Source organism: Sinohyriopsis cumingii, chromosome 19 (genome assembly GCF_028554795.1).
Source record: "Sinohyriopsis cumingii isolate HCF-2022 chromosome 19, ASM2855479v2, whole genome shotgun sequence".
Classification (NCBI taxonomy): domain Eukaryota; kingdom Metazoa; phylum Mollusca; class Bivalvia; order Unionida; family Unionidae; genus Sinohyriopsis; species Sinohyriopsis cumingii.
The window spans coordinates 47,552,027-47,578,612 of NC_142979.1; the positions used below are offsets into that span (position 1 = coordinate 47,552,027).

General features: G+C 34.7%; 1 protein-coding gene across 11 annotated transcripts in view; it reads left to right on the forward strand.

The window, feature by feature from the left end:
• LOC149775651 (uncharacterized) overlaps positions 1-26,586 on the forward strand; it is a 211,960-nt gene that overhangs the window by 123,089 nt on the left and 62,285 nt on the right. For 8 of the 11 annotated variants that reach the window (XR_016416548.1, XM_089943846.1, XM_089943847.1 and 5 more), the window contains 3 exons: positions 5,042-5,148; positions 9,156-9,272; positions 13,507-13,598. Coding sequence is in view for 10 of the 11 variants with exons in the window: in XM_089943846.1 (XP_089799972.1) it covers positions 5,042-5,148; positions 9,156-9,272; positions 13,507-13,598 (316 nt within the window). In the remaining variant the exon portion in view is untranslated. The remainder of the gene's footprint in view (positions 1-5,041; positions 5,149-9,155; positions 9,273-13,506; positions 13,599-26,586) is intronic. The other 3 variants (XM_089943853.1, XM_089943854.1, XM_089943855.1) reach the window with 1 other exon arrangement.

The window sequence follows — 26,586 nt, forward strand, 5'->3', positions numbered from 1 at the left end:
AAATTTCAGTGTATGTGCCAGTGAATTATGGGAAATGAACATGCATGCATTGTTGTTGGGATCCAAAAGTAGAAGTTAAAAAAGTCTTCAAAATTTTGCATGGAAATGTAAACCTTTTGTATTTGTTTGTTTATTTGGTGGATTTGTAACTTATTTCTAGAGTTAGGAATGGGTAGTGAATCATTTAATAGTTGACAGTTTGCATTCCAAGAACGTAACTAGTATTTATAATATGGATACACGTCGGTTATAAAAGAAAAAGCTCTCAAAACTAACATGCTAATCCATGTCCTTACATTGGATGCTATACTGGATTATAGTAAAAGTCATACAGGTTATGTAGGCATTCAGCATTTTATTTCAGTAATTGGTGTAATTTTTAGAATTTGATTTTATATACTTTTAAATAGCAATTATTCACTTTATTTGGATTGTCATACATCCATATTCGTTTGGAAAGTAATTATTTATACCTTACGCAAAGTACATATGGCAACATCAATGTTAAAGTATGTGGACATTTTTGGACCGGATCAACATGAAGGTGTGATCCAGTACAATCTGGATTGAGTGTCACATGCTGTGATGTCACAATAAAAGCTATGTATGTTGGAAAACAAATTCGTACTTCCCTATATTATGACAATTAGACTCAATGGGCTCTTTCTTGACCCAGTTAAGAGTATTTTTATCTGGAAGTTTCTTGATGACAATTAAGGTGCAGAGCATTCATTAATCAGGATTGAATAGAGTATGGTTAAACAAAATTAGTATTAAATTTTAAAACAACAATTTATATTTAATTTAAGATGAGTAAATGCACATACATGACCTGTATGAATTTTACTGTAATAAACAGGTAAACAAGAAAATGTTTGCTTAACAAATTCATTGACTAACTTAGAATGAAAAAATTAAATCTTTCTGTTTTATCAAAGCCATAATAAGTCTACACTTTACATAACAAGTACCTGTACCATATCTTTTTTATCGGGTGAAATAATGGATAGAAATATTGTAGATTTTATTTATGTATCTGATGAGACAATAACAAGAAATATTTTAGTTTTATATTCCAGATGAAATAAATATACTGCAGTTTTGTAGCTATGCTGGTCATAGACCAGACAAGCGTATGGAACAGTCTTTTGTCCGTCATCTGTCCATCTGTTAGGACAACTTTGTAATCTAAACTACTTGGAGGATTGTCATGAAACTTTACATACATAGTGATCCCATGGTCTAACTGGTACTAAATGAAAATGGTGCCACTTGGTCATCTAATATGGCTGCTGTAGTGTCCATTTTGAAACAAAATTTTCCTATTGCAACCTCATCTGAATAAATATATTGACATGGGGTCTTCACCATAGTCTTCTTATGGTGTCTGGTTGCTCCTAATGAAAATGGTGCAGTCAGACTTGCAATATAGCAGCCACAGTGTCCATCCTGAAAATTTAGTCATTACCCTTTCTCCTGAATGAATATCACCAGTATGGGTGTTTCACTGAAAGGCTTCTTATGAAGTCTTGCTGGTCATAAATGAAAACGATACCAGTCTGACTTCCTATGGCCAATGGAATGGCTGCTATCTTGAAATCTTGTCAGCCCTGTTCCTCCAAAAGAGAAAGTCATATCAATTAGTGCTTTCACCAGAAGACTTCTTATGTCTTGTTGGTCCTTAAGAATAACAGAGCTGAGTTAAACACTCATTGGATTCATCTTGAATTCCTGGAAATTCTTTTCAGCCATTCAAGCAGAATTCCCTTTGAGGGACTCATGTTTTCAAATGGATAGATGAAATAATGGAGAGAAATATTGTAGGTTTTTATTTATTTACCAGATGAAATAATAGATAGAATTATTGCTGATTTTTGTTATGTACCAGGTGAAATAATGGATATAAATATTGTGAGTTATTAGCTCTACTTGTCATAGGTTGGAGGGACTTATGGGATGGCCTGTTGTCCATTTGTCCATCTGTCCATTTGTTATCACTTCTCATCTTGAACTACTTGGAGGACTGCTTTTACGCATTCATCCTGTATTATAGTCGGTCCTACCCAATATGACCAGGTAATCTGTTATTTAAAAACCTTCCTTATCACTAGTCCTCCTCATATCAACATGGTATTTTCACCAGAAGGTTTTTCATAATGTATGGTCGGTCCTACATGAAAACTGCCACTGAGACATACAATATGACTGTCACAGTTGCAATCTGGGTTCAATACCCACCCAAGCCAGCCAGAGCTGGCTACCTCATTCTCACCTTGGGAAAAACACTTAGTTCAGATTTCTGCAGCATGATACAGCTCATGTGTTAAAAGTGCTATCAAAATAAAAGCGCAAACAAAAACAAAACAGTCTAATGAAAATGAAAATGGTGTTTTAGAACACTTCTTATGATGTCTAATCGGGTTTTAAATGAAAATAGTACCACTCCAACAGCCAGTATAACCGCCAGAGTGGCTATCATGAAAGTCTTTTTTATTGCTATTCCTCCCAAATGGAAAGTCATATCAACATGGGGATTTTACTAAAAGATTTCCTAAAATGTCTGCTTGATCTTAAATGAAAATACCAGCAATCAGACATCCAATAATTGCCACCATGGCAGCCATCTTGGAATCTTGTTATTGCTACTTTTCCTGAACAGAAAGTCATATTGACATGGGGCTTCCACTGGAAACTTCTTATTATTGGGTCCACCTGAAACTGATGCCAATCTGACCTCCAATATGACCACCACAACAGTCTTCTTATAAATCTTGTTATCACAGCTCATCCAAGTTGGATGGTCATATTGACATTTGGTTTTCACCAAAAGACTTTTTGTGAAGTCTGGTTGGTATTCAGTGAAATGGTCCAATCTGACCTCCAATATAGCTGTTGTGGTTGCCATCTTGAGACTCTTGTTACCCATACTGTCACATTGATATGGGGTTTACACCAGAAGAATTTGTATGGTGTCATGTTAGGCCTAAATGAAAATGAATCCAATCAAACAACCAATAGGGTCACCAAAATCAATTTATTTCACACAAAAATCAAAGATGGTTTCAACACTCAGACAGTGAAAGGGAGAACTCATTTTATCTTGAATTTCTGGTTGTTGTTGTTGTTGTAGGGTTTAACGCCATTTTTCAGCACACAATAGGCTATACATGGCGGCCAGTATTAATGGTGGAGGAAGAACCCTGAAAAACCCAGGGAAGAACCACCGACCCACGAGATGAATTTCTGGTACATGTAGCCCTTTTTGGTTAGTAGTGTGTCATGCAGATCTTTAAGGGACTCTTGTTTTGATATACCAGATGAAACAAATGGATAGAAATATTGTAGTTTTTTATGTACCAGATGAATAGCAAGTAAAAAAAATGCTGTTGAACAGAGTTCTTCAAAGCTATCAGGCAAAAACATCTTTAACCAAGTTATGGCAAGTTGCCTCACAAAGATAAATTTGTTAATACCATGTAGGTATTAAATTAATGCTGAAATATTTGTATTTTTATAAAAAATACTTACCACACATCTTTTTTAAATTTATTTGACTTGGTACAGTACTCATAAGTAATAAATAACTCCCTAAATCATATACATGTATATGTAATGACAATAAAAAGCCTGCTTATTGTTACCTGTCCAGTAAAGGACTATATACAGTCACAACCTGTCCAGTCAAGGATTATTCAGTTACAACCTGTCCAGTCAAGGACTATATATAGTTACAACCTGTCCAGTCCAGGACTACATACAGTTACAAAATGTCCAGTCCAGGACTACATACAGTTAGAACCTGTCCAGTCCAGGACTACATACAGTTAGAACCTGTCCAGTCCAGGACTATATACAGTTACAACCTGTCCAGTCCAGGACTATATACAGTTACAACCTGTCCAGTCCAGGACACTGTACAATTACAACCTGTCCAGTCCAGGACACTGTACAGTTACAACCTGTCCAGTCCAGGACTATATACAGTTACAACCTGTCCAGTCCAGGACTATATACAGTTACAACCTGTCAACAGTCATGACATACCATTACCTATACCAACATAAAATGATCTTTCAAGATATGAATGAACTCTTGCTGGAATTCATAAAAATGATATTAAAAATTGATCCCAGCATTAAGAATGTAATCAGAAATGAAAGTTGGTCTCTTAAAAGACCAAAATTAATGTTGATGATGTTTAACTATGGATAACAATGTTGATGATGTTTAACTATGGATAACAATATTGATGATGTTTAACTATGGATAACAATGTTGATGATGTTTAACTATGGATAGCAATGTTGATGATGTTTAACTATGGATAACAATGTTGATGATGTTTAACTATGGATAACAGTATTGATGATGTTTAACTATGGATAACAATGTTGATGATGTTTAACTATGGATAACAAAATATAATGCAGAAGTTTATATTCATACATCAGACAATGGATAAAGAGATTACAGAAGGAATATGGTTATATTTTTCCTGTACTATGTAAATGACTTCTAATTTGAATATTTCAAAATAGAACTAAAAATTCTACATATTTGGGAGAATTGTACAAGAAGATTCTGTTTACAGATAGGACACAAAATAAACCACTGAGATGTCTTCACTCATTAAAATTAATATTGTTTTACCTATAATTTTTGGATTGAATATGCACACGATTTTGCACTCTGTCAATTACTGTATTCATAAGCATAACGTTATATAAATGTATCAAAAGAATTTGAATTCAGAAAAATATCATACTGTAAAACCATAGTACTGTATGTATAAAGGCATCCATTTATTTATGAAATTGTATGTTCTGAACATGTGTTAATTGAATATATTACATTCACAAAATTTGAGAACATGAAATACAATGACATGCTTGTATCCTTATGTTATCCTTTGAAAACCCTTGTTTTACAACTGACAAGGCAACCAACTTAAAAGAGAACCTTAAAGATCACACAATCATTTTTAAGAAAATTTTGTTCTCAGGCAATACATACACATTTTTTCTCTACAACATTTTCACAGAAATAGTGGCACAGAGGGTCGCCCTGTTTCACCTAGCTCAACGGAAGACAGTGTTGATGATGCATCCTTACTCAGGGACAACCATTTTATCAATCCTCATAGCATAGGTATGGTACTCATCCCTCTAAAAACTTTTACTTTCATTCATTCCATTTTCCTCTTGCATGTTGGTTTCTTCTTTCCCACCCAGAGTTATTTCCCCAGAAATTATAAAGTAGTGGAATTCTTAGCATATTCTATATCAGGATTTATTTGACATTTTCTTATCTTTCTATGATTGAGGTGTATTTTGGATAATATACGTATACATTTCTTTTTACTCTTTTATTTGTTTAATTTACTTTCTTGTGTTTGTTTTTTATACATTTTTTTCATTTTTCTTTATTTTGTGAATTTACAGTAATTATATCTGAAAACCATATTTATGAAAATAAGAATAGTTTGTTATTACTGTTACATGCTTATACCTGTTTTGATGAAAATTAACACTTAAATCTCTATCAGTCCATATGAAATACAAGATTCAAAATCAGATACTTCATACACAAGTATTAATAGAATCCTTCAAGTACATCATTGGAAATGTTTCTGAAAATTTTTGTGTAAACTTAAAAATGAGGTAACAATGTAGATATATTAGACAACAACTGAATTTAAAGTGATATTAATAAAAGTAATAATAGCAGACAGTAGTGATAGCATGTATATAATGATATCATGTAAACAAGTTGAAATGATGATGCACCAATCAAAATTCTGTTTTCGTATCATGTGATGTAAGACAGCAGTCATGTGACAAATGAGAGAGGTAGTCTCCATCAGTGTTCTGCACTGGAAAAGTCAATCATATACACAGGAATGTGAGAGTACTGGATGATTGTTCCTAGCTGTTTGAATATTTTCTTAACAGTACCTAAAAAAACTTTTTTCTTCCATAATATTTTACATGTATTGCAAATGCAAATCTTTGAAAAATTAATGTATTTACACATACTCTTTATTATAACATGGTTCCTGTTTTAGGGTGAGCATTATGATCAATAACATTTCATTTGTAAATGTAATGGTGGTAATGTAATTTTATGCTTCATGCACTTCACTATAGGGCAGTCTCACTGTAATGTGTTATGCTATATAGCTACCATGTAGAGTGTTGTAATGAGAGATCCCTAAATGGTACAATACATCTTTTAATAAATTCACAACTATTTATGTATCTGGATGAACAAAATTGAATTCATGTAAATGCAAAATATAAAATTTTCTTTCTTCTGGAAAGAAAAATTCTAATTTTCTTTAGAAAAGAAAAATTTAAAAATGCATATCAAACAGCAAGCTGTGTTGGCACAGTTATGTTTTTGACAACTTATGGGAGATAACTCAGGTGGTCATATTGCAAACAGTAAATGTTAAAATGAGCCTGATTATGAAGTTTGCATAGCAGAGAACCTCAAGACTGTGGCAAGGATGTGTAGAAATTTATAAGAGTTAGTTAAAGGATGAATTTTGAACTTTCATTAATTTCTATCACAAATGAAATTTTTTATTTATTTGACAAATTATATTTAAAACTAAAATATTGTTTTCAGCTTTCCTTTTTTTATTTGCAATCAATCAGTCATTATAATTTTTGCAAAAAATCTCAGTTTATTCATTGTACTGTAGACTATATTAAACTGATACAGATGGCATTTTGATTGCATATATTTAGTATACACATCTACATTTTACTATTGAAAAAATGATGATAATTATTTTGAGATTAGAGCTGAAAGAAACTATGGTTGAAATAAATGAAGTTTGATCCCCTGACTCGTGGATAAAGAAAATGTGCAATAAAATATTTGTAGGAACCAAGAATCAAGCTAGATACCATTTTAATTTACTAAAAATGAATGCATATGCTTTGGGTTTATTTTCCTTGATAGTTGACTCTGTTTTCTTAGTCAGTTTCAGCTCTCAGATCATAGACCAGAAAGCTTAAGGGATGGCCTTGCATCCTTCATCCATCAGTTAGCAATTATATCGCAGTTTTGTGGCTCTGCTGGTTATAGACATAAAAACCTTATGGGATGGTCTGTTGTCCATCATCTGTCCATCTGTTAGCAAGTTTGTTATAGCTTCTCCTCCTAGGATTGCCATGAAACTTTACACACTTATTCATCCTTTGGTCTAGTTGTTCCTCTATGAAAATGCTGCTGCCCAGACATCCAGTATGGCCTCCACAGTAGCCATCTTGAAAATCTTGTTATCTCTACTCCTCCTGAATGGATGGTCATATCAAGATGATGTTTTCACTAACTGACTTTTTATGATGTCTGCTTTGTCCTAATTGAAAATTGGTGTCAACCTGATTGCCATTGCAGCCATCTTGAAAATTTTGTTACTAATCCTTTTGAATGGAAAGATATATTTGCACAGTGTTTTGCTAGAGGACTTCTTATAATGGTCCTAATTGATAATGGTGTTAATCTGATGTCTAATATGACTGACATAGTGACCACTTTCTAAACCTTATTATCAATACTTCTGAATGAAAGGTCACTTTAGCACAGAGATTTCATGAAAAGACTTCTTATAATGTCTTGCTGGTTCTAAATTAAAATGGTACTGATCTGACATCCAATATAGCCATCATTTGTGACCATCTTGAATTTTTTATATTGCTAATCCTCTTAAATGGAAAGTAACTTAGAAACTGGGTTTCATCAGAAGAATTCTTATGGTGTCTAGTTGATCCTAAATGGAAATGATTGAACCTCAATATGACCACGATGGTGGCTATCTTGAAAATAGTGTTGTCTGTACTTCTCTGAATTGTATGGCATTATCAACATTGTATTTTAACCTTTACACTTCTCATGATACCTAGATGGTCTCAAATGGTGCCAGTTGTATATCCAGTATAACTGCCATGACAGCCATCTTGAAAATCTTGTTTTTACACCTCCAAAAGGGACAGTCATAGCAACATGGGATTTCCATCAGAAGACTTATTTTGATGTTTTGTTGGCTCAAAAAAAAATGGTGCCAATCTGACATCCAATATGCCCACCACAGAAGCTAATTTGAATATTCTGTTATTGCTGAAGAATATCAGAGATGATTTGAATACTCAGCAGTTCAAAAGGAAGTAATGGTCTTATCTTAAATTCCTGGAAATTCATTTTGGCCAGTGGAGCATCAGTTCCCTCGAGGGACACTTGTTATTTATTGTTCTGAAATAATGTTCATTTCTGGGCACAGACAGTGCATGCCTTTGATGCATATGACTGAAAGAAATTTACTTTCAGACAGGGCTGTTATGCCCCCCCCCCAATCACCTGATTGAATGGCATCTCAAAATTACGTAATAAAATCATGCTTGTTTTCAGCTGACTTGTTTCCATTTTTACATCTATAAGATTTTTAAAATGTAGGAGTTGTTTACTTTGCTATTTGTTGTTTATCAGCTAATAGGTAAGAAATTAATTGAAAGCAAAGAAGCTGCATGTGGTCAAAATATTTATAAATTCTTCAAGATGGTACTTGCAGGAATTGATATACTGCAATCAGGGCCGGCGCTACCATATAGGCAAACTAGGCAGCCACCTGGGGCGCTGATTTCAGGGGGCACATTTTTAATTTTTTTTAATTGTTTATAGATTTTGAAATTGATATTTTCGGGGGGGGGGGCGGGCGCCAGAATCTAACCTTGCCTAGGGCGCCAGATAGTCTGGCGCCGGCCCTGACTGCAGTATCATAATAAAGTGACCAAAAATAGTGTAAGTATAGATATTTCTATCAATGACATTCTGTAATAACCTGTTCAAGTGACAAGATAAAGTCAAAGTAGAAATATTTCTATACAGACATACTGTAATAGTGTGATAAAGTGACAAGAAATAGTGAAAGTAGAGATATTTCTTTAGTGACATACTGTAATAGCCTGAGACATATTACAAACTATTTAGATTTCTTAAGTGTCATTAGGAGAGATTCATGTTCAATTGAGAAAATATCCTTGGTGTGATACAGGTTAAATACCTTTTCTTTCTTTTTGTTCTTTGTAGTTATATCAAAGACACAATGGTTTCCATTATGTTATTGCATGCTTAAATGACTTTCATTTCAGAGGTTAAAGTGACCCCAGTATCAGAACAAAAACATAAACCATCACTCCCTAATAGTGATGTAGATTTTAATGAATTTGACCAGGATTTCAATGATGCAGATGGGATTTCATCAACTTGTGAGTTTGGTTATCTAATGAACTAATACATGTTATGCTGTACTGTGTTTGATTGGCTAACATCTTTGGTGTTCATGACTAGGCATTAGTAATAACTGTTACACTCTTCATGTAACATGTATGGAAAACGCAAGAATGTTTTCTTGATGCTTGAAGTTTGCAGATGTGTTGCACATGTGCCAGTGGCCTCCACTTAATTGACTTGAATCACTGGTGTTCACTACTAGACATAATAATTAATTAATCAATCTAGTAATCTCCATGTTTCCTATATGGAAAATGAAAGTTGGCATATGCTAGTGGTGTCTGCTTAAAGTTTGCAGCTATATTTTACATTTGTTGCTATTCTTTATTTGATTTGCTAAAATCAGTTTTGCTCTTTAATAGGTATAATTAGCTACTTGTAAAATAACCTTCTTGATATATATGAAAAATGAAAGTACCTGTACTTGTAGACTAAGGTAAGAAATATTTCTCCATGCTTGAAGCTTTGAGTGTGCCCTTTAGTAATAAACTTGCCACACAGCACATAACTTAAGTAAAAACAAATCCTTTTGTTCATGAAAATCTTATTTTTTTTCTGGTAAGATTTATTTTGTTAGGTGGATCAAAAGATTGAAAATATTTATGAAGTATAAAAGAATTACTAGCATAATTTATGAAGTGTAAAAAAAATATTACTTGCATTATATATAAAGTGAACAAAAATTACTTGCATCCAAGTTATTCAAAGATGTAATTGTAATTTTAGCCGTATGATGCAGCATTTATGGCAAAATTTCATCAGAGCAAATGAATATGCTACCGAACTTTTATCTGAGTTACCATCTACACTCACTTTTAAGTTAAGTCTAACTGCAAACAACATATACCCTGATATGTTGCCACAGAATGTGGTGGCAGATCAAGGTCAGTGTTGTTTGTTGTAGTGATTACTCATTACAAACAGAATAGACCTAGATCTGCTAACACATTATGCTATGGCAGATATGGGTGTGAGCAATTTGCAGTTGGACTTTACTTTTAGGTGAGTATATATGGTAACTGCTACATGAATTAAAAGTTTTTTCTTTGGAAAGATAAAACTATGAGGGACTGACCATTTAATTTTGGGGCTGTTATTCTCTTATTTACGGTTTCGGTGGCCTAGTGGTTAGAGTGTCTACCTCGGATGTGGAAGGTCGTGGGTTCGATCCCCAGCCAAGTCATACCAAAGACTTACACAAATGGTACTAACAGCTGCCTCGCTTGGCGCTCAGCATTAAGAGGTTAGTGTTAGGACTAGTTGGCCTGGTGTCAGCATAATGTGACTGGGTGGGACATCATGCTACATGTCTGCAGCATATAAACTGTCACACTGCAGACATCTTAGCAATATGACTGAAGCACTGTTAAAGCTACATTAAAAATTCAAATCACACACACACACACACACATTCTCTTATTCACCTATTCACCTGATATAATATATATAATTAATTTTTGGGGGGCACAATCAGAGAAAAAGTATTATTTGATGCTAAAGGGAGCCAGAAATACTTTTTTAAAAATAAAATCACAGGTGCCCCTTCTGAAAATTGAATGGTTGGTCCCTAAACGGAATGGAGTTTTTAAATATACTTTGAAAACACCAAGCATATAAATATTTCTTTGATGTATATATTATAGTTTCTATTGACTAATATTTACAACTATTCATCTTAAAATGTGCATCATATTGGCCAGAACTATTAAATGATGTACTAGCATTTTCTGAATACTCATCAGCTGAACTCAACTTGTGATAATAATAATAATAATAATAATAATGATAATAACAACAATAATAATAACAATAATAATAATCATTATTATCATCATGAAATCATTTTCTCATATTTTAGGTTAACATCTTTCAACTTGTGGTAAATTATTTACTGATTTACTCTCTGATTACTGATTCTGTAATTCTGTGTTACTTTTTTATATAAATATTACATAATTTTCTTAAAATAACCACTCCTAAAAGAGCTTATAATGACCTTTCATATTTGCATGTACTTTATTTCTTCAACCTAGGTAGAAATACAGTAAATACTCCCTTACAAGTCCAATTGCATACAGCATGGACCCTAACCTACTGTAACAGTTGCATAATGGGAAAACAGATCAGGGTCTATTTTTTTGATCTACTGATTACTCCTATGGTAAAAGTTATTCAGGCCATACAGGTGTATAACATCAACTATTTCAGTAATGGGTGTAATGTTTTAGAATTTGATTCTACATACCTTTAAATGCCTGAATTATTCACTTTATTTGGATCCTCTTACATCTGCTTTCCTTTGGAAGGTCATTATTTACATTATTTAGTACATGGACAAGATCAACCTAAAGGTTTGATCCAGTACAATCATGATTGAATATCATGCACTGTGATGTCACAATGGTTGATAAACAAATTCATACTACCCTATATTGTGACGATTATACATGCTCTTTTTCAGACCAAGTTTAGTACCTGACCACCATTGTAAAAGTCTGTAGCAACTGAGTATTTTCATCTGGAAGTTTCATCATGACAGTTAAGGTGTAGAGCATTCAATAATCAGGACTGAATAGACTTTAGTTAAACAAAATTAGTATTAAATTTTAAACAACAATTATATTTAATTTAAGATGAGTAAATGTACATACATGACTGTACTTGTAAAGAAAACTTACTGTAGAAAAGGCTCTAATTGTCTTGTGTAAATTAGTTTTAAGCTTTGAGAGTGGGCTTTGTCTTCTCTCCCACCTCTATCCACCCCACCCCCTATTTTCCCATGGATTTAGTTTTTTTTGTATTGATCTTTCATACTTTGAACATCAAAACCATGCTTATTGGCTTTATAAACACTTACAGCATTACAAAAATAATTAAAAGTAAAATAAATAGATACAATTCAGCAACCGTTGTCATAGACTTGTTTATTTTATTGACCACTTCCATCAATTTTGCCATCCTAAATATGGTAAATTCACAAGGATAATTGGAATCTTTCACCTTTTCTGAATACACTCTTGTTGATAATACTGGGATGTGCAAAATAAAGAATTTCATGCTTGGAATAATCTTAGACTGCAGCAAATGCATGTATTCCTCATTCAGATTATTTGCAGTGATTGTGGATATTTTATTTTGCTGAATGTTATTTTGGAGCTGAAATCACCTATTGTATGAGTTGTAATACCCTCTGGTTATTAAACAGATTTAAATGTACATGCAGATCCCATTTCCCCAAACTGAATTATACAAAGTGAATGTTATTCCATTTTCAGAATATTGTTTGTTTGCATATAAGGAGATTATGAAAAGAAATGCTAAAATTAGAATATTTGCAGTTGTTGCTGCTATTATTTTCTGTAATATTATCCTGCATAAAAAAATTGTTTCACTTTGGGGAATACTTGCACAGGGTGTAAAGATTTTAATTTGAAATAGTACTTACCAGTACCTGAAAAAAGTTTGCACTAAAGAAAGAAACACATGCATCTGTTATTTGTGTGAAATGTCAGGCACATTATGTCATCTGATGCACAGTATGTCATCTTTAAAATATTTGCAATTTGTTGTATTCATAAATTACCAAACTTTTCATCATGTGTTGAATGTTATATTCATAAATTACCAAACTTTTCATCATGTGTTGAATGTTGTATTCATAAATTACCCAACTTTTCATCATGTGTTGAATGTTGTATTCATAAATTACCCAACTTTTCATCATGTGTTGAATGTTGTATTCATAAATTACCCAACTTTTCATCATGTGTTGAATGTTGTATTCATAAATTACCCAACTTTTCATCATGTGTTGAATGTTGTATTCATAAATTACCAAACTTTTCATTATGTGTTGAATGTTATATTCATTTTTTGCTTGAGCATAAGCTTTTATTTAGAACAGTTAAGAATAAATAATTTTCTTCCAATTTTATAAAGCAGTTTCTAGTTCTGTACAGTTTAATGTGGCTCTAGAAGGTACACACACTGAGAAAAAAATTCAAAACTTATACCTTTTCTGAATATTCAAAAAAGTTAGAGCATACGATGATACAATATGAATACATTTTTTTGTTAACAAAGCCCAATAAATTACTTCATAATTACTGCAAAATTTACCCTCCCCTCCAGGAACTAAGAAACAGGTAAACTTTTAATTTGGTTTAAGTTTTGTATAAATATAACTGATTTATTTTTAACACCTTGCAGATAGCACAAAGTCATACAAGGACAGCCTGTCTATATCAACCCTTACAATTCCACCAGATTCATCCACATCTGGCACAGGCATGGACAGACTGGTAAGTGGGTTGTTTTAATAGCATTTTACATACACCGCTGGCATAGACAGACTATTATGTGGTTTTGTTTCAGTGGTATCTTACATACACCTTTGGCATAGACAGACTGGTAAGTGGTTTTGTTTTTTTTGTTATCTTATATATACCTCTGGCATGGACAGACTGGTAAACTGATTTAGTGGTATCTTACATATACCTCTGGCATGGACAGACCGACTTATTCATAGAAAGTAGACAAAATATCACATCAAAGGATGCAGAATCCTAAGCAGCAAGCTATTTTAAACTCCATCATTGCTAAAAAATCAATATTTACTTAGATGATCTGACAGACATGAGGAAGTTAAACATAATAAACAGATAAAAGCAGAATTTAATACAAGCAAATGAAATATTCAAAGAAAATTGTACAATATTGTCATAGTATCAGATAGTAATTATGTGTGTGTGTGTGATTTGGATTTTTAACGTAGCTCTAAATAAATTCAGTCATATCGCTATGATGTCTGCAGTGTGACAGTTTATAGTGATGTCTAGCACTGGGGCATCATGCCACAGACATGTAGCATGATGTCCCACCCAGTCACATTATCCTGACACCAGGCCGACCAGTCCTAACACTAACCTCTCAGTGCTGAGCGCCAAGTGAGGCAGCTGTTAGTACCATTTTTATAAGTCTTTGGTATGACTGGGCTGGGGATTGAACCCACGACCTCCCACATACAAGGTGAATGCTCTCACCACTAGGCTACCAGAGCAGTAATAGTAATTAACAAGTATTGAAAGCAGAAACATGTAACATACCTATAGACAAGATGTGCAAGAGGTTGTTGCTGACCTCTGTGTGTGTATGTGTGTGTGTTTTGTTGGGGTGGGTGGGGGCCACTTAAATTTTTTACTTTAACTCAAAAGATGAATGTAGGGTACAGGAACATATGCACCAGGGTTCATACCAGGTAAGTTTGAAGTGTCTCAGACAGTTTCTTCCTGTTGCATATTGTAATTGTTTTACATTTCATCTTTTTCGTACATTTACTGACTGCATTTATTCTAAAGCAATCATCTGGATACTCCAAAAGAGGTCGTATAAAGGTCAAATAAAGAAACTCTAGTGATTTCTATAACATTTGCTTTTCAGAATTTATAATATACCATATATACACACTTATAACTTGAGTCCATCTGCAAATAACTTGGACACTGCCATCAGGTAATGTGCTGACAAATCTGGGTCTGTGCAGTTTGCAGATGGACTTATGAGTACATATGGCATCTAACTTGATGCATACTTTTATTTCCTGTATGTTGATATGCCAACACAGGGATTCAACAAGAGTTAATTAAGCCCAAGTGTTTATGAGAATTGATATACTTAATAACTGTATTATTCATTAAATGTGGTGGGTTACAATTCTTTTGAGAATTTCTGAATATGGACACTGGATGTTGCTATGCTACAAGTCTCTATTTAATTTCCATGTCATGTACATAATGATGATGTCCTGCTGTAAGTCTCTGTATCATTTCCATGTAATGTACATAATAATAATGTCATGCCATAAGTCTCCATATGATTTCCATGTAAAGAACATGATGATAATCACATGATGTAAGTCTCTGTATCATTTCTATGTGATGTACATGATGATAATGTCAGGCCATAAGTCTCCATGTGATTTCCATTTGATGTTCATAATTATAATGTCATGCCATAAGTCTCCATATGATTTCCATGTAAAGAACATGATGATAATCACATGATGTAAGTCTCTGTATCATTTCTATGTGATGTACATGATGATAATGTCAGGCCATAAGTCTCCATGTGATTTCCATTTGATGTACATAATAATAATGTCATGCCATAAGTCTCCATATGATTTCCATGTAAAGAACATGATGATAATCACATGATGTAAGTCTCTGTATCATTTCTATGTGATGTACATGATGATAATGTCAGGCCATAAGTCTCCATGTGATTTCCATTTGATGTACATAATAATAATGTCATGCCATAAGTCTCCATATGATTTCCATGTAAAGAACATGATGATAATCACATGATGTAAGTCTCTGTATCATTTCTATGTGATGTACATGATGATAATGTCAGGCCATAAGTCTCCATATGATTTCCATTTGATGTACATAATGATAATCACATGACGTAAGTCTCCATTTAATTTCTATTTGATGTACAGGATGATAATGTCAGGCCATAAGTCTCCATATGATGTACATCAGGATAATGTCATGCCATGTCTCCATTTGATTTCCATGTGATGTACATCAGGATAATGACATGCCATGTCTCCATTTGATTTCCATGTGATGTACATCAGGATAATGTCATGCCATGTCTCCATTTGATTTCCATGTGATGTACATCAGGATAATGTCATGCCATGTCTCCATTTGATTTCCATGTGATGTACATCAGGATAATGTCATGCCATGTCTCCATTTGATTTCCATGTGATGTACATCAGGATAATGTCATGCCATGTCTCCATTTGATTTCCATGTGATGTACATCAGGATAATGTCATGCCATGTCTCCATTTGATTTCCATGTGATGTACATCAGGATAATGTCATGCCATGTCGTCATTTGATTTCCATGTGATGTACATCAGGATAATGTCATGCCATGTCTCCATTTGATTTCCATGTGATGTACATCAGGATAATGTCATGCCATGTCTCCATTTGATTTCCATGTGATGTACATCAGGATAATGTCGTGCCATGTCTCCATTTGATTTCCATGTGATGTACATCAGGATAATGTCATGCCATGTCTCCATATGATTTCCGTGTGATGTACATAATGATAATGTCATGTCATAAGTCTTCATATGATTTCCATTTGATGTACATAATGATAATCACATAATGTAAGTCTCCATTTAATTTCCATGTGAAGATCATAATGATAATGTCATGCTGTAGTCTCCATATGATTTCCATGTTTAAAATGCATGTCAGCAGGTATGCATTTTTTGTCCATGTAGTTTTCATAACATTTCCATATACTCCATGTTGACAACATGGAAATGTTAGAAATGTTCCAGGAGACTTTTTTGAAGATGGAGAACTGTCATGGAAGAATGGAAACAGCCTAACTGAGCTGCCCAAGCATAAGGAACTTAGTGAATAGAAATATAAATTTTTATTTTGTTCAGATTAAGTGCATGCTGACTGTATAATCTGAAATAATTTTTGTCTTCTCAGTAATTATGACCAATTTTTGTTCTCACTAATTGTATTACTCAGAATAAATCTACATGAAAGATTCAATAATGACATCATGTATTACATCATCAGTACTTATCACATCACCAGCCTGCTTGCTTGGGACAGCTCATATTATAAGATTATAAGCATGCTTGCTTGGGACAGCTCATATTATAAGATTATAAGCATGCTTGCTTGGGACAGCTCATATTATAAGATTATAAGCATGCTTGCTTGGGACAGCTCATATTATAAGATTATAAGCATGCTTGCTTGGGACAGCTCATATTATAAGATTATAAGCATGCTTGCTTGGGACAGCTCATATTATAAGATTATAAGCATGCTTGTTTGGGACAGCTTGTATAATGAAATCATCAGCATGCTTGCTTGGGACAGCTCATATTATAAGATTATAAGCATGCTTGTTTGGGACAGCTTGTATAATGAAATCATCAGCATGCATGCTTGGGACAGCTCATATTATAAGATTATAAGCATGCTTGTTTGGGACAGCTTGTATAATGAAATCATCAGCATGCATGCTTGGAACAGCTTGTATGATGAAATCATCAGCATGCATGCTTGGGACAGCTTGTATGATGAAATCATCAGCATGCTTGCTTGGGACAGCTTGTATGATGAAACCATCAGCATGCTTGCTTGGGACTGCTTGTATAATGAAATCATCAGCATGCTTGCTTTAAACAGCTCATATTATAAGATTATAAGCATGCTTGTTTGGGACAGCTTGTATAATGAAATCATCAGCATGCATGCTTGGGACAGCTTGTATGATGAAATCATCAGCATGCTTGCTTGGGACAGCTTGTATGATGAAACCATCAGCATGCTTGCTTGGGACTGCTTGTATAATGAAATCATCAGCATGCTTGCTTGGGACAGCTTATATAATGAAATCATCAGCATGCATGCTTGGGACAGCTTGTATAATGAAATCATCAGCATGCTTGCTTGGGACAGCTTGTATAATGAAATCAGCATGCCTGCTTGGGACAGCTTGTATAATGAAATCATCAGCATGCTTGCTTGGGGCAGCTTGTATACGGATGTCATATTACATCATCATCTTACTTGCTTGGGACAACATGCATAATGACATCATGTGTTACATCATCAGCCTGCTTGTTTGGGACAACTTGTATAATGACATCATGTGTTACATCATCAGCCTACTTGCTTGGGACAACTTGTATAATGAGAGCATGAGTTACATCATCAGCCTGCTTGTTTGGGACAACTTGTATGATGACATCATGTGTTACATTATCAGCATGCTTGCCTGGGACAGCTTGTTGTTGTTGTTGTTGTTGTAGTGTTTAACGCCATTTTTCAGCACACGATAGGCTATACATGGCGGCCAGTATTAATGGTGGAGGAAGAACCCTGAAAAACCCAGGGAAGAACCACCGACCCACGAGAAGCTACTGGCAGGCTTTCCCACGTACCCATGCTAGCCGAGCCTTGGACTCGAACCCACGCAGACAGAGGTGAGATGGCAGTGGTCCGTAACGGAGAGCGCTTTAGACCACTTGGCCACTCGGGGCCCCGGGACAGCTTGTATAATGATGTCATGTTACATCATTAGCCTGCTTGCTTGGGACATCTTGTATAATGACACCATCAGCCTACTTGCTTGGGACAACTTGCATAATAACATCATGAGTTACATCATCAGCCTGCTTGCTTGGGCAACTTATATGATGACATGTGTTACATCATCAGCATGCTTGCTTGGGACAGCTTGTATAATGATGTCATGTTACATCATTAGCCTGCTTGCTTGGGACATCTTGTATAATGACACCATCAGCCTGCATGCTTGGGACAGCTTATACAATGATGTCATGTTACATCATTAGCCTGCTTGCTTTTAGGACTGCTTTATAATGACATCATCAACTGCTTGCTTGGGACAGCTTGTATAATCTCATCATGTGTTACATCATCAGCCTGTTAGCTTGGGACAGCTTGTATAATGACCTCACCCTCTACTGTATTGGGACAACTTTTATAATGACATGTTACACCATCATCCTACTTGCTTGGGACAACTTGCATAATTACATCATGTGTTATATCATCAACATAATTGCTTGGGATAGCTTGTACAATGATGTCATGTTTCATCATTAGCCTGCTTGCTTGGGACTGCTTTTATAATGACATCATCAGCCTGCTTGCTTGGGACTGCTTTTATAATGACATCATCAGCCTGCTTGCTTGGGACAGCTTGTATAATGTCATCATGTGTTACATCATCAGCCTGCTTGCTTGGGACAGCTTGTATAATGACATCATCCTCTACTGTATTGGGAACAGGTTTAGGCTTAAATCTACAAGTGTACTTTGCACCAACAGATCATGATATGTGGTGCTAGTGTTACATATTATCTATACCATTAGTATAGACCCAGTCCTGCTGGTTCATATGTGGTGACATATCTATGTCTACATGCTGCTCATTGTTAGTTATACAGATTACATAGATAAATGAGTCTGTCTTGAATAGGGACATATTTACATATTTGCATACTAATGTATCAGTTAGATCCAACTGCAAAAAGAAAGGCCCAGATCTACCTTTGTATAATGCATCTTCAGATCTAGGTCTATACCATTTGTTAGGACAAATCAGTAGAACAAACAACATGCACCTATATCTCCCATTACATAATGTGCCTGCAGATCAAGGTAAAGTACTTCATTTGGACAAATCAGTGGAACAAACAACATAGACCAAGATCTGCCATTACATGATGTGCCTGCAAATCTAGGTCTGCTCTGTTTATTAGGAGTAATCACTGGAACAAACATGGAACCATATCTGCCATTACATTATGTACCTGCAGATCTGGGTCTACACTGTTTGTTAGGTGCAGTCACTAGAACATAGAACAAACAACATGGTCCCAGATCTGCCATTGAATAATGTACCTGCAAATATCGGTCTGTAGTTTGCAACCATTGAGTGAGCATATGTGGTATAATTCAGGTGGTGACTTATAACCCATGAAGAAATGACACTTTCCTTTTAATGATTGCATTTTTTCTTCATATTTCAAACACTTTATGAATAATTGAAACTTAATTGCATGGCTTAAGTTCAAGTAGGCAAAATGAATGTTGTCATCAAAAAAAATTCTGAAATTAAATATTTTGTCGCTTTTCAAAGTGGAGCCCTTTAATCAAAGAAAATTGTTATATGATTGATATACTTTTGCTGTAATGTGAAAATTGACAACAATTACGGGGCAATCCTATGATCAGGAGATTTTAATTAGAATAATTAGCTACAATTTCATAGGAAAAATGTAAACATGCCAGACTTAAAGTGCTTTTAATTTTATATGGTGTGCTTGCGTGATTTTATGTCACATTCAGTTATGTTTCTTCATCCTGAACTTTAATCCAAACAATCTTATGGCTGAAATTCGCTGGACTATATCTAGCAAGTAATTGTCAGATATATATTTTTCTTTATCTTGTTTACATATATTAGTTTATTTTTCCCTATTATCAATAAAGATATGTCAATTACTGATTATCTTTTGTCAATTATAATTGCTGACATAAGGTCATGACTGGGTTATATGTTTGAAATCTGTTAAAGAAGAATAAATATGTACCAAACATTACATGTAAACATTATTCATAGGAGTTAATTGACAAAGTTAAGTGACAGAGATGTATGTCATGGTGATATGGAACTTTTTGTTAAAGAAGCAAATTCTGTTGACAGTTTTAAGAACATGTCTCACATATTTGAAACATGTTTTTTATGATTTGCTATACTTTCTACCATGTATATATGCCTATAAGTCCAACTGCAAACTGCATCGACCCAGATCTGTTGGTGCATTATGTGATGGCAAATCAGGGTCTATGTTGTTTTTTAAGTTCAGTCAAACTGCAAACTGGATAGACTCTGATCTGCCACTGCAGGATGCTCTAGCAGATCTGGGCTTATGCTGTTTATTAGGAATAATCAGTAGAACACATACCCTGATTGGCCAGTGCATTATGCATGATTATTATCATTTGCTTTGTCTTTGTACATGTCTAGTGTATATCACATTTATTATTGTGTGAGAATGTTTAACATGGTTGATAAAAAAATTTCAATTTAATGAGTCCCTTTCCACACTGAAAACCTTGCAAAATTTGAAATATGAAACCCAATAATACCCCAGGTCTTACAGAAACATCATTTGCTCATGCGCTATGGATAAAGTATTCAGTACTGTTGGCTGCCTAGTAACATTAGTATTAAGGTAAATCAGCCAAAGTTGCCCTTCATTTTCCTGTTCTCAATTGGAAGATGCCACATACTGACTTCAAATATTATTTATACTGGCATGTTCTTCATACTTGGCAAAACATGTGGAATAAAAGCTCCACAGACAAGATTCAAGACAATCAAAGATCCATAACTTGAGACTGGCATCTTTCATATGTAATAAATGGCCAAGAAGAGATGGTATTGTGTCAACTGCATATTGGACATGCATGCCTGACTTGTGCATGCTTCTATAAAGGATGAACCTTGGTCAGCGTGCATACCCTGCCAGTGTCCAGTGACAGTGGGACACATTCTTATGTGAACTGCCATACTGGTATGACCAATGTTTTTTATGAAAACTCAAAGAAACATTATGATCGTGTATCACAAGAATAATTCTTGGAAGTTTTTGAGAGAAGGCAGTTTATATAAAACAAAAAATGTGACCAGTCTTTACAGATTTTATGTTTATAATTGTAAATTTCATCATTTAGTACCTCATATTTATATTTATTCAGAAGGCTTCAACTTTCTAGATGTTTGCTGTTCTTTATATTTATATTGATTTAATTCATTTTTAATCAGCACTACATAGCCAGTATTGTGCTGATGTGTCATTAATCCTTACTACTTCAGTTTAACGCATGAGACCTAATTTCAACACAGCCAGTCATTATGCAAATTTCTGTTTCTGAACTTATTAGAATTTTCTGATACATTAAGAAATAGAGGGGTCTCAAGGGAGACCATGTACATTTATATCCTAACTGCGCTACGTTTGTTAAGAAAAGAATTATTATTTTGGGGCCTAGAGTGGCCGAGTGGTCTAAAGCACTTTCCATTATGGATCACTGCCATCTCACCTCTGTCTGCGTGGGTTCAAGTCTTGGATTTGGCCAATGTGGTTATGTGAGAAAGCTTGCCAGTAGCTTCTCGTGGGTCGGTGGTTCTTTCTGGGATTTTCCAGGGTTCTTCCTCCACCATTAATACTGGCCTCCATGTATAGCCTATTGTGCACTGAAAAATGGCATTAAACCCTGCAACAACGACAACAATTATATTTTTACTATTATTGCTAGATTATGGATTATCAGCAAATGGATTTAGAATCACATGTATTTATAAACTTAGCATTCTGATCAAAATAAATAGTGTAAAATATAAATTAGAAATGTTTATATTTAAAGTTAATGAAGGTTGTATATGCTTATTTCACATAGGTGCCTCTAGTTAAATCTAACTCAAAGCAGCTGTTTCTCATAACATTTTTTACTGTATTTACTTGTTAATAAGTCAAGTCCAACTGAAAACAACACTGATCCTGATCTGACATTGCATGATGTGCTAGCATATCAGGGTTTGCATTGTTTGTTCTGTTGATAATACATCTAGCAAACTGCATATATCCAAGCTCTGCCAGTGCATTATGTGATGTAAGATCTGGGTCTGTGCATTTAGCACTTTAGGACCTGACTAGTAAGTGAGTAGAGATGTTACTTGAAGAGAAATAATAGAAAGGTAGAACTGGAGTGAGATGAATAGATAAATAGTTGCACCACTCACTGATTTAGGAACAAAACAATCATAAGAAAGGGGAAATTTATGACTTTGCAGGTCATAAAGTAAAGTGATAAAAAAGAATACAAAAATAACTATTACTGATGGGGACAAGAAGGATGATATTTACGATGATGATCAGAAAAAGAAGAAAAGAAAGTTTGTATAGGAAAATATAGTATAATGTAATAGTACTAGTGGCATTATTATTTGAGTGGGATGGGAGACATATTGTGTTACCAATATCTGATAGACGTCAGGGACTTTGAGGATTTAAAGCAAATTTTATCTGGGGCTTATTGTACCATGAAGGCATAGGTCAAGTTTGAATTTCAAAATTTTTTGTCACCGAGTTAATGACCCTGTTCATCACTATCTATAACATCTGAAATACTTTATTCATTGAGATGATAGCTATTCACACAATTTTTGAAGAAATAAAATGTTGGGTAATTATTTGATGATGCTAATCCTAATAATTGTGTGTGTATATAAAATGTAATGCCGCAAAATTCCTCCAACATCGTTCAAGACAGAGACTTCAAACTTTGGGATATTTTTGCAGGAGGTATGCAGATGTGGGTATACAATTTTGATTCATCTTTTAATGGTAGAGTTTAATGGGATGGGGCACTTTTATACATATTTGTTAAGGGGTGTATGAAGGGATAACCATTTAAAAAAAATATGGAGGTAATGCTACTTTGCTGCTCACTCCCAGTTAGTATTGGGTTTCATATAAAAAATTTAAAAATCCCATTTTGACTTTAAAGTTTTTCTGTGAACCAAGGTTTTTTTCTAAACACATATTTAATTTACTTTATTCTTTTTTTCCAATTCCATCAGGGAAATAAAATGAATCAGAAACAGTATGCAAACATTGGTTTTCATTTAGTCTCAAACATTATCAGTGTTTTTTCAATAACTATTGAATTACATCATGAAAATATATTTAAAAAGCCTTAACAGAGCTGCATATCTATTTATCATCCAAACTTACATAAGCTAAAATTTAAGAAAAAAAGAGAAAAAATCACTATACCTGTATTGTTTCTTGACTATGTTTTAAATGAATTAAAATGTGCAATGAATTTAATTTGTTCTACATTCACTTGTAGAAATTAGCAGACCATGCAGATTTACATGTGACAAGACAAGACAAATTCTTTATTACACTCAGGTTACAATACTCAGCATATGAGGAAAATATACTTTTTACACTATCTCCAGAGATGGTAGAAATTTGCACACTCTGCAGATTTACATGTGACAAGACAAGACAAATTCTTTATTACACTCGGGTTACAATACTCAACATATGAGGAAAATATACTTTTACACTATCTCCAGAGATGGTAGAAATTTGCACACTCTGCAGATTTACATTCATGTGTAAATCCATCCACACAACCAGTATGTAACATTATTAGTGCATGTGACAAGGTACTTGATTTTATGCTTACTTTTATATGTGCATCTATCTTTGCTATAGAAACACTGGAATGCTCGCATGGCCTTGTTTTCTGTAGATTTTATAAAAATCTATTTCAGTTTACTTTTTTAAATCTCTTAATTTATTAAATGATTATTAAAAGTTTGTAAAGACTTTCTTGTACTGGAGTTTAGCTATACAAATTGTTGACTTAATGCCAGCCCTTTTTTTATGTCCCTGTCTTGTACTAAAAAGGGGAAACTTGTTGTGTATTTGTTTAAAATAGATATAACAGGTGAGGTATAAATTTAATTAAACACTGTATACAGTTATTTATCTTACCTTTTCTGATTTTTAATGACACAGAATTTACCGCAGCAAATATTTACAGCCCTGTAAACAAATTAAAGCCTTTACATTGCTGTGTTTAACTTGAGTTACCTGTTTAGAGGGCTTTCAATCTTTCACAATAAAATTTATCTCACCTGGGGAGAATTAATTAGAGGCTTCCATTTATGTTTGTTTATCTCTCTTATGAACTCTTTTCCTGCCACAATGTCGAGTATAACGACATCATGGAGAGAATTGAAAATTCCATATTGGCCATATTTGTATATTTAGAGTCAAATTACATTAATCAGACAACTGTTCATTTGACTGCTGAGTTATAATGAAACTTGTTGAAATAGGACATTCATGAGACTACATTGTTTTGTCCTTTGTTGAAAGGCATCCTCTGTATAAAGGTTGAATGTGGTTGTGAACCTGAGAACAGTAAGTTACATTCGAATGTGATAGTGAAATTAAGAATAAATGGGGCATTTCATTTGAATGTGATCGTGGTATTGTAAACTTGAGGGTTTCATTTTAATGTAATAGTGACCTCTCATGATGATCACCTAGTCCCAAAACTGAGCTACCTCTCATCATGATCACCTAGTCCCACAACTGAGTTACCTCTCATCATGATCATGAAGCCCCACAACTAATGTACCTCAGAATCATTTCACCAAGTCCCACAATTAACCTACCTCTCATCATGATCACCTAGTCCCACAGCTGAGCTACCTCATCATGATCACCTAGTCCCACAGCTGAGCTACCTCATCATGATCACCTAGTCCCACAGCTGAGCTACCCCATCATGATCACCTAGTCTCACAGCTGAGCTACCTCATCATGATCAACAAGTCCCACAGCTGAGCTACCCCATCATGATCACCTAGTCTCACAGCTGAGCTACCTCATCATGATCACCTAGTCCCACAGCTGAGCTACCTCATCATGATCACCTAGTCTTACAGCTGAGCTACCTCATCATGATCAACAAGTCCCACAGCTGAGCTACCCCATCATGATCATCTAGTCCCACAACTGAACTACCTCTCATCATGATCATGAAGCCCCACAACTAATGTACCTCAGAATCATTTCACCAAGTCCCACAATTAACCTACCTCTCATCATGATCTAGTCCCACAGCTGAGCTACCTCATCATGATCACCTAGTCCCACAGCTGAGCTACCTCATCATGATCACCTAGTCCCACAGCTGAGCTACCCCATCATGATCACCTAGTCTCACAGCTGAGCTACCTCATCATGATCAACAAGTCCCACAGCTGAGCTACCCCATCATGATCACCTAGTCTCACAGCTGAGCTACCTCATCATGATCACCTAGTCCCACAGCTGAGCTACCTCATCATGATCACCTAGTCTCACAGCTGAGTTACCTCATCATGATCAACAAGTCCCACAGCTGAGCTACCCCATCATGATCATCTAGTCCCACAACTGAACTACCTCTCATTATGATCATGAAGCCCCACAACTAATGTACCTCAGAATCATTTCACCAAGTCCCACAATTAACCTACCTCTCATCATGATCACCTAGTCCCACAGCTGAGCTACCTCATCATGATCACCTAGTCCCACAGCTGAGCTACCTCATTATGATCAACAAGTCCCACAGCTGAGCTACCCCATCATAATCATCTAGTCCCACAACTGAACTACCTCTCATCATGATCATGAAGTCCCACAACTAATGTACCTCTTATCATTTCATCTAGTCCCACAACTAACCTATCTCTAATCATGATCATCTAGTAAAACAACTGAGTTACCTCTCACAGCCAACTAATGTCTGGTTTTTCTTGCACAATTTTTTTCTCTCTTATAACCAGGGTGAGTCCTGTTTTGATGACTGTAACATGGTATATGGTTCACCCACACTTGCTGTATGGCTATTTTAGTGACATTATTTACAATAGAACTAATTATTATTTCAATGAAAGTGCAACCAAGAATTATAGTCTGTTCATCAGATGCAAAAAGTGAACACACAGTACCTCATTATTCAATAGTTTAAAAACTGAAGCAAAACAGTCAGCAACGGATAACTATTTCTTTCCTACCTGACTGTTTTAGCTAGTGAACAAGACCATTTT